The sequence below is a fragment of the Pelecanus crispus genome, chromosome 3 (genome assembly GCF_030463565.1).
Source record: "Pelecanus crispus isolate bPelCri1 chromosome 3, bPelCri1.pri, whole genome shotgun sequence".
Taxonomy (NCBI): Eukaryota; Metazoa; Chordata; class Aves; order Pelecaniformes; family Pelecanidae; genus Pelecanus; species Pelecanus crispus.
The window spans coordinates 66,319,379-66,329,090 of record NC_134645.1 but is presented as its reverse complement, the minus strand read 5'-3'; the positions used below and the strand labels follow the sequence as shown (position 1 = coordinate 66,329,090).

Genomic DNA, 9,712 nt, shown 5'->3' with positions numbered 1-9,712 from the left:
GCTGTGACAGTGTATATTAAATTATATGTGGCTCCATCACAAGTCCTGCAGTGGCCACAAAAACACCAGTGTTACATTAGCCACTGTTGTACACACCAGCTCCATGCTTTAGAGGAGATCTCCATCCAACAGCACCAATTGGTGGAAAATAAATTTTAATTCTATTTTCCCCTTAATTCAAATAGTCAATAGCTAATAGTCGACAATAGTCCAGTAACAGGAATGAGAAGAGATTCTTAGGCAGCAGGTAACTGCAATAGTCTCAGGGAAGTTCCTTCCTTGGGACTGACTTTGTTGTGGTTGTTTTTTTTTTTTTTTCTAGTTCCATTTAAGGCACTTTTGTCAGAGGTGAAAACAAAATAACTTGCAGGTCCCTCTAATGGGTTCTTTAAAATCTCTCCTCTTCCTTTCTACACTTGAAACACTACATCTTTATTCATCAGCAAATGTTTGAATAAAGTAAGAATGACTCAATTAGTTGGGAGGGGAAGGAGCAAGTAAACCACTCAAACAGAATCAACGTGAGAATAGGTAAATAATACTTTAGTTAAAAGCTATCTGCTTAAAGATGCCAATGTTTTTACCAATTTATTGCCAGGGCTAGTAAGAAATACTCTGGAGAAATAAGGTGGGGTTTTTTCAGTCTTGTATAATCACACCAAGTTTACATCAGAGTTGCTCCTCTATTGTTTTGACGGTTGATTGTACTTGGGTTTAATCTTTCAATTTAAGTATGGTGCTCTCTCTGGGGAAGAGTAGTAATAGGTAGGCTTGATGTTTCCCAGGACTTCATCTTCCCAGTTGGGGAGGCAGCAGAAGAAAAAAGCACAACCTATTACAACAACAGTGCTGGCCCAACCAAAGCCATAGGCCCAGCTGAACATATTATCTCCTGTCAGTGGAAATTCTTCTGTGTATTTCACTGGGTAGATGACCAAGCCTATGATCTGGAACGCAGCTAGAGAGAGAAAGAAAGAAAAGCAGGAGTAAATGACAATGAATGATGTTACAGTTCCCACTAAAAAAAGGTACCTGGAGATAACTGCATATCCTTTTAAGATATGTAAGGATTAGCTTCAGTCCCACAATCAAATCTGCATTCTTGCAGAGGTATGTGACTCCCGGCCAAGGCAGCTCCCCACGCCTATCTGGCTGCAGCAGCTACAGCTGACATTGCCAGGTTGCTAAGGCACTTGCCTGCATGCCACAACCAGCCCTGTCCTACAGCCAGGCACCGTGATCCCTGCGGAGCCAGTTACCTCCCGCTTGTACCATAGCCCCATTGCTTCTCCTCCCCTCAGGAAGGTGGGAAGCACCCAGGGCTCTCAGCTCCTAAGTCTTAGCATGTGACATGCAGGGTCAAAGGTGCTGGTTGCCCCTGTACACTGCTTTTGGGAAAGTGTTAACTGACAAAGGCCACTGGAGCTTCCCTAACCATTATCCTCTCAGAGCGTAAATCAACGTTCCCTTGTTCCCCATGAAAATGAGCCATAAACCAGACAAAGCTAGCTTATTTCATAAGGGAGGCTCCATCCAGTATGCTTTTCTGCTGCTGCCTGTTTTACATCTAAAATAACCTTGTCTTTGTGCCCATCCTTACCAACAACGAAGAGCAAGCCTCCAATTCCTCGCACAAAGTTGAAGCGGAGTATCTCAATCGAGAACGCAATGACTGCGAGGGCAAAACAGATGACCAGGATCACAAAGCCAACGAGGTACGTGGCAGCTGCTGCTCTCCCCCATCCTTAACGAGAAAACAAGAAAGGTGTTACACACAGCAGTGCACTGAACTGCAGGTCATTGCAGGCCTTTGGTTTCCTTTAATCATTTTTTGTGGAAATCCTTTACGGTAAGAAGCATGCTCTATGTCAAAGCAATACTGGATGCCTCCAAAGTGCACAGGTGCAGAGCAGAGAGGCACTATCGTTGGTGGAGCAGCACAGAACTCCCTGCCCGCTAACTTGTCCTGCTGAAAAGAAGGATATAGTGCAACATGGTAATGGAGATAACACCTCCAAACTCCATATCTGTAAGAGACCCACAGACATCTGAGCAGATAGGGCACACAACTGCTGAGAATGTACTTTATTGTTACTGTTCTTGTTTGACATGCAAGTCTACAAAACCACTTCCATGCCTGGGGAAGTATGAGAGCAGACAAGAGGGTACCACCAGAGGAGATAACTGCTGGGAAATAATAGTTCTGTCAGCACGCAGCTTCTTGCCTGTTTGTTTATGACAGAAATAATGCATGTGGAGCAAAATTAACATGACCAAAAAGAAATAGATTTGGAATAGCTGAAGTGAGAGATGACAAAGAGAAATCTCTTTAAGATAAATCTTAATGTCTAATCACAGCTGAAAAAATTTAGAAACAGCTAAAATGTAGCAGGTGGAGGAGAAACAGCAGAATCTGAGGTAAAGTGGAAGGGTCCTCTTTGAATCATTACTTTGACATTTGATGGGACCAGGTGGTGCAGGTTCTTGGGATCAAGCACCTGCAGTCTGGAGAGGTTCAGGCACAAAGCAAGCGGCCTTATCCCAGCAGAGCAGCACCAGCACCCAGAACTTACCCACCACAGGCCAGGGCAACAAAAGTAAGAAAACCTCCCAAAAACCAGCCATCAATTCCCCTTTCGCAGTAACATGGGCTTGTGAAAAGGCCTTCGTTATGACCAGACCCTGCCCTCTTTAGAGATCAAGTAGGAGTTCAGGTGAGCCCAATGCAAACAACAATAAGCAAAGGTGTTCCTGCCCTGGAGGCAGGGTACCTGCCCACAGGGGCTAAACCATACCAGCCAGTGCTTTGTTTTCCAGTCAGCTGTCAGCACAGCTCACTTTCCACCTCTGCATAATGTGGGTTTCTACTTTCACACAGTCAGACAGAGGCAGGGCCAGGTCCCGAGCTCCCTCTAATGTAGGAATAAAAAGAGCAGAAGAGCAGCAGGATCTAGATAAGAACGTTTTAAAAAAAAAAAAAAAAAAAAAAAATCTTTCATCAGAGCTATCTGTTCCAGCACAGCTGAGGCGACTCTGGAGACACCCTGCTTTCAACATAGCCTCTGTTCTTTCTGTGCAAAAACTAAGAGGAAAAAGATGGTGAGACAGAGAACCTTTTCCTAAAGAGTTATACTCCTCCACCTTAACTCACCTACTCTACTAGTTGCATAAATGGGGAAAAACTAGTAATTTGAGACAGAGAATGCAGTAAAGCTATCTCAGACACCTCTACTATGTACATCAATTTACTCTCTGAAAGCAAAGCATTGTTTTAGGTCTATTTTCATTAGATCAGTCTGAACTGGTTTCTTTCCCCTCTGTTCCAATAGCAAAAGTGAAATACAGCAGCCATCCGTCAGCCAGATCTCAGCCCCAAACCCCCAACCACCACCTGAAGACAGTCATGCTGGCACAGAAAGGATAAGGAAAGGGTTTTCTTTCCCCTCTCCCTTCTTGGAGCAACTCACAATAGCAAAAACTTTTCAAATTGGTTCTCCTTCAGCCAGTTGTGCATGTTTTATACCCCTTCACGAAGAGTTCTGCAGGGCAAGGAGGGAGGGAGGACACCCGATGAGCCTCTGGAGATTAAAGCTACGTCAGCAGTCCGATAAAATCTTTTCGTACAAAATATTCTCTGACGTACCTAATGCAGGTACTGGATAATGTCTCCACAATAGGATTTATTTAGGGATAACTAATATAAAGGGATAGTTAACCATTACACACAGACAGCCCAGGAAAAGTGATTCAGGCTAAATGACCACAGAATGCTATTTACTGATATTTGCCCTGTTAAGAAAAAAAGCACAAGAAGGAACACTTAGCTATCAAAGTACATTCCCTTTCAGATGCATTACATGTGCTGGCACAGTGCAGGAAGCCACGTCTGGCATCTGCCTGATAAAATTTAGGTTGCAAACTCAAATACACCTGCAGGTTAGACACCTTGAGGTTTGGCGCAACACAAACATCACTGGAGGAGATACAAGCCGGAAAGCCCCCAGTGTTCTCTCTGCTATTTCCATATCCTCTGTACTTAACTTTACAAGCATAACAAGCTTTTGGATACAGGTCAGCCCTGGCTCTGCTCACAGTGATTTATTTTCTTGTCTCTGGTGATATGAAAGTGACAACACACATAGCTGTAGGAGATGTCTCGTCAAGAAGATTAATATCAAGCCCAGCTTTGTTTCAGATCTTCAGAAACAGGGCAGTAGTAGACACCACCATTATGAAATTAAGTGGGTTTTGTGCTCACATGTGACAGAGCTCAGTGCTGGTGACCCTGTACCTTCCTCTCCTTTTCCTGCTGGATTATCTTCTCCAGCAGCAGTTATCAGAGGGTTGATACTGATAAGACCATCATAGGTGCTGGCCATGGCGCTGGATGGGTCTGCTCTGGGCTGGGCTAGACAACAGCCGTCAAACGGCCAGCCTGCCACATGAGCACCAGTCGGAGTCATGGGAAGAGCAGCGAAAAGCTCTGGACTTGTATGTATATACACAATGTAAGAGAAATCTCAATAAATTAACCAGAAGTCTTTTAATAAGTGACTGATGGAAGAGGTTGGGGTAGGAGGCTGCACCCTTACTGAGCGCAGGGTGCAGCCCTGGCACGCTCCTTTCCCACGTAGCCTCACCAACAGTGAGAGCTTTCAGCGGAGGGGCTGCTGCAGGGCTCCGACTGAAATTGATGTTTTTTCCGTGCAGGATCCCCCTCATCCCCACACCTATCAAGTCAGGATTTCTCAGCTCCTTCTCCTCCCAGAGACTCCTGAGAGCTGACTGAGCCCCCGCAGGCACCCAGCTCTCCTGTCGCCATCTGCAAGATCCGCCACCTACCGCTCCTGGCTGCCAGGAGGGGAGAGGCGCAGGTTCACACTCCCACTGTTGCTACCTTAAAAGCTGGAGAGACCTGCTCACACTCAGAGAAAGACAAATTAGCCCCAGTTTCTAGCTGGTTTGTGCTCAGAAGTACCTTGAAATCACAAGACATTTAGCCAGAGTTTAAGTTTGCCATAAAAATAGAAAATTCTCAGGTCCCTTCATTTGGCAGGGAGTGTATTTCTTACTCAAAATAGGCATAAATATGATGTCTGTTTATGAAATCAAACAGTAACACCACAGTAATTTGGGGCTGCATAAATAGGAGAGCAGAAGAACAGTTGGAGATATTAGTGTTCCCCAGGTTGGCTTTGCCTCAAAGAGGAGTTGAGTTCTTCACATCGAATCAACAGAAAAATATTTATCAATTAGGTGGCCTTGAAAGAACATTAGAAAAAAAACTGTTTGGGGGCTGAAGGTCTATAATTTTTAGGAAGGATTAAGAGTTTTACTATATACCTTGATTAATGATGACTATGGAAAGGGACTAAGCTACAAATGTTATCATGCAACTAACTAGCAGCAGTCGGGGTTATTTAAAGTTAATGATGAGCATCAGTAATATGATGAAATTAAAAAAAAAAAAGCAACAGAGCCTTAGTGTTAGCTGTATTTCCTAATTTTATTTGGCTGTGTCTCAGCCTTAACAGAGAGGAGATGGAAGCTCTACAGTGTAGGACATTTAAATATAGATTTCCCTTTAGAAATGAATAAAAGAACAGGGACAATAGTCTAGCAGGAAGGTCAACTGCTATAGAATTTGAAGTAACAAGCCTCTCATCTTTGTTCACTTCTTTACAAAAACAGAAGCTAGTTTGGTAGCTTGTGAATAACTGGAATCTTAGGGTAAAAATTTTTAACGTGATGTGCATAGATGAGACACATTTTTACACTGTAGCTATAATATTTTTCTGTCTATAAATCACAGTAGCAATTCCTGTTTGGCCTTTAGATTTCATAACATAGAATGCCCCCAAAATATTGCCAAAACAAAGGAGTAATGGACTGTGAACACTGCCAGTAATATGTTCTTGCCCACATAATGTGCAAAATTCCATGGCAGCACTACTGGTGAAGGAAAGCTATGTGCATACCCACCACAAGCACAGGACAGCCCAGAATCAAAGGTTTGCTGGGAGAGCTGGTTGGGAATTGATACCGGGAATCACAGCTCTGTTTTGGTTTTAGGAGTGCAGGAAAAGTGATTGCTATACTACCAAACTACTAAATAAAAGCCCACTAGTACAAACGTGGCTTCAGCCACTTCGTTCTCCCGGGAGCTCAGAGGAGGCACAATATTTCCATCTTTTCATGCCTGTGGGTTGCTAGCAGTGGCAGTACACCTGCCTGGGTGCCAGCAAAGCCCACTGGCAGCTACCCCAGCCTCTCCTGCTTGCTGGGATCTTTTACTGGGTAGTTTCAGTAAATGTTTCCCAAGTGTTGACAGGGACACCAGCTGCTACACCTCTTCGATTAGCATTTTCCAAGTGCCTGCACTCAGGTGACACTATAAACTTTGTCTTGAATACATCCTGACATTGTAAATCAGACAGAAGCATGCCTGAAAAGAAGCGTACTGAAAAGATAAGCATACCTGCAACATTCCTCCTTTATTTACCTGGCCCCTCAGTGAAGTCGACACATGCACTCAGCTTCACCAATAACCTGTGGTATCAAAGTCCATGCCTCTTGGAACACAGGTACAGTGGCACAGCCGCGGTGAAACATGGTTCACAAAGGCTGGGCTCCTATGTCTCGGTTCCACTTTTTTTTTTTTTTTTTTGGCACTTACTAAGGATCCAGATGAATGCTTCCCTTTTTCTAGGTCGGCTGTTGTGTACTTAATAAATACCAACTGGCTGTTAGGAATATAAGAGTTAACCTCCATGGATCACCTTTACCGCACACATACACACCCATCTTTTACAGTGATAATTCAAAGCAAAGTCACTGGGAGCAGCCGTTCAGAACCAGAGGGACACAGCCACCCACAAATATTGCTCCTTAACTTACAGCCTCATCACTATAAAGACAACCACCCTCTCCAAGTAACCACACTGAAAACAATCCTTAGCAGTAAGCCATCAGATATCACCTGTTTTAAACACACAGTCAACAGTTTAATCCTGCAATGGTCCAGACTAAGTCATCTTGAGTCATATTATAGTGCTGTACAGCAGCTCTGCATTGCAATATTTTGACAATACACAGACGCTGCCAGCCAGGCACTTCCCAGATGCAAACCTATACACTAAACAAAATCCTTCCCTGCCTCCCTACCAAATGACATTCCACTCTTTCTACTTCTTCCCTCTCCTGTGGCATTTGCAAATGTGCATTAAGAAGCAATGCAGTTTAGGAGACATTCCTATTTGCAAATCTTTGTTTGTCTGTTCCTGCCCCTTTTCCCCCGCCATTCAAAATAAGTGATTCACTCTCTTTTTTCTCTTTCTCTTCTCAGTACACATGCCACAGCTCAATTAAGAAACTGTCTAATGGAGCTTCCTATTAATGGGGATCCACTCTGAAGTTTTCCTTTCACCAAGAAAGGCACAGGATGGTTAGTGCATAGTAGTTATTGTATGCAAAACGCAAGTTATGCATCTCAATTAATTAACTTTTATTTTCCTGCAGCAGCGCTGTAAATGCCTGCTAGGCATTTTTTCCTTTGTAAATGCCCTCACCTATTTTAAGCCTAATTGCATTAGCATAGAAAAAAGGCAACAAAATAAATCAAACAACTCATATGTTACATCCTGTCTCTAGATGTAAATAGTATTTGAGTAGACAAGTGGCATTGATGTAATGAAAATTAGAGAAGAGGCAAAGTCGAGTTGGTCTAAATAAGCCAAGGATTTAAATAAATTTTGGTTCAAACAAGCTGAGGCTTAAATACATGAAGTCAAGGATACTATTCCTCTTCGACAGCTTGTTAACTAGAAAAAACAGCAGAAAGTTTCCTTTGCCCCACAGTGCTCCGAGCTGACGCAAAGCACACACCCATCAGTACTCAGCGACGTGAGAAGCAGTGTCGCTACAGGAGAAGGCAAATTTCAGCACCTCTACTGTATTAGCACTTCTTCCCTGTGCAATGCAAATTGCAGCAACTCCACACTAGCTTTTCTTCTCTGTCTAATGGTAGAGACAGGTATTTTTGTCACACTACCCAGATTTCTTCCACCTACAGTAAGACCTGCAGTCATCACCTGGCTGAGAAATTAAGCCACTGCTCTTGCAAGATATTCAGGGTTTAGCTTATGCACAAGTGTTGCAATGGAAAGCTTCTGGAAGTCAGTCCACCGTGCTTGGGCGGCAAGGGATCTGCACGGGGCAGCAGTCCCGGCTCTCCCGGCTGAAACACACCCTTCCAGCTTCCCAGTCCCCAAAGTACCCTCATCCAGCATCTTAAGGCGGGTCTGCTTATTTGTCCAGAAGTATTTTGTTGAGGGAAAAGCAGATGTAATCAGACCCACATGTTCTAGCAAAAAACCAAAAAAGTCCCCCCAAGCCCCAGAAACTGGGAGTGTGCCGTAAGAATATTATGCTTGCGATGCCAGATATAAAAGCAGCTCAGCAAGTTAAAACAGAGGCACAATTATCCCCTGATTTAGGCGCCAGTACAACAGAGAGGTATATTCATGAAACAGCATTTTTTCCATCTGCAAACCCGCATCAGGCCATTTTAAGCTGCAGGTTGGGAGGCACCTGAATATCCAAGTTCCCTTGGCCAGGCAGGGTTAAATTAAGGTGCTCTCTCTTCCAGAGCACTGGGGGAAGGCAGTTTTGCTATCACCCAGGTGTGGCTCCGCATAGGACACCCTGTGTGAAGGTTTCCACACTCACGGTCTGACCGGAGAGGCTGCCGGCGCAGAGGTGGGGAGCTGGCCAGTGCCGGGCAAGGCTGCCAAGACCGCAGCCTGCAGATCACTGAGAGAAAGCAAACTGGAGAGCCCAAGGGACTTGTGGCCTGTTGGCTCTCTTACTTTGGTTGTAAAATAACTTCTTTGAAAAAAATAAAACCAAAACCACAACACTGGTTTCTCAGTGTTGTACCAATAGAAAAAATTGCCCTGGAACAGTCTGGACCTGTATTTCTTTGCTGGTTTAAGCCCTGAAACAGCATTAGTACTGGTTCTGCGAGGGGAAACCCATCCCAGAAAGCCGCTGCCCCACAACAGAGGTGGGGAGACCGTTCCCGGCGTTAGCACCCACGGCACCCGCCGCTTTCCAGCCACTGCCCCCGGGTGCAGCTGGTAGCAGGGGCCGGGGTCCCATGGAGGGGAGGGCAGGGGGGGTCCCCACTTACCATAGTCCATGAGGGATTCGCAGCTCCAGTTGAGGTCGTCCTCACCACGCGTGCAGCTCTCCCACAGCGACGCTTGCCGCACGTAAGGCGCCGACTCCGACTCCAGCCAGCCCCTGCCCGCCAAAGCGATGATGCCCATGATGATGGCCAAGCCCAGCAGCAAGGGCAGGAGCCACCTGCATCTCCAGCAGGCGAGGCCGCACTCCACCATCCTGCCCGGCACCCAGCGAGACCGAGCGTCGCGGGTGGGATGTGGCCGGGACGCTCCGCCGGGACGAGAGACTGAGTGTGCGTGTCAGCCCAAGCGGGTTTTTAAGGAGCAGGGGGAGGAGGGAGTCCCACCCACATTCCTCTGACTAAGCCTGGAAGCTGCCGCAACCCGTGGGGCCGGCGGAGAGGGAGCGGGAGCTCCCGCTCCCTCTCCGCCCCGGCTCCCAGCGGACCCCACGACCCCCAGCCCCCCAAATCCCTTCACTCGTCCTCCCCGGACTCAACCTTGCACTTAACCCCTTGCTGGCTGCC

The 9,712-nt window shown here is 45.8% G+C and overlaps 1 protein-coding gene across 1 annotated transcript; it reads right to left on the bottom strand.

Annotated features, from left to right (window-relative positions):
- Positions 1–722: 722 nt before the first annotated feature.
- Positions 723–9,401, bottom strand: LOC104035921 (p53 apoptosis effector related to PMP-22). Its single transcript, XM_009489354.2, has 3 exons — positions 9,191–9,401; positions 1,601–1,744; positions 723–958 (listed from the first exon to the last, which is right to left on the bottom strand). Exons 1-3 carry the CDS (start codon positions 9,399–9,401, stop codon positions 723–725), a joined length of 591 nt encoding a protein of 196 aa, XP_009487629.1.
- Positions 9,402–9,712: the final 311 nt, after the last annotated feature.

Bases quoted from the DNA above. Each gene is read 5' to 3' on its own strand.
- LOC104035921 (XM_009489354.2), bottom strand. From the start codon at position 9,401: ATGGTGGAGTGCGGCCTCGCCTGCTGGAGATGCAGGTGGCTCCTGCCC. The intron at 1,745-9,190 runs GTAAGTGGGGAC...TTTCTCGTTAAG, and splicing joins CGAATCCCTCATGGACTATG to GATGGGGGAGAGCAGCAGCT. The intron at 959-1,600 runs GTAAGGATGGGC...TTCTCTCTCTAG, and splicing joins AGGCTTGCTCTTCGTTGTTG to CTGCGTTCCAGATCATAGGC.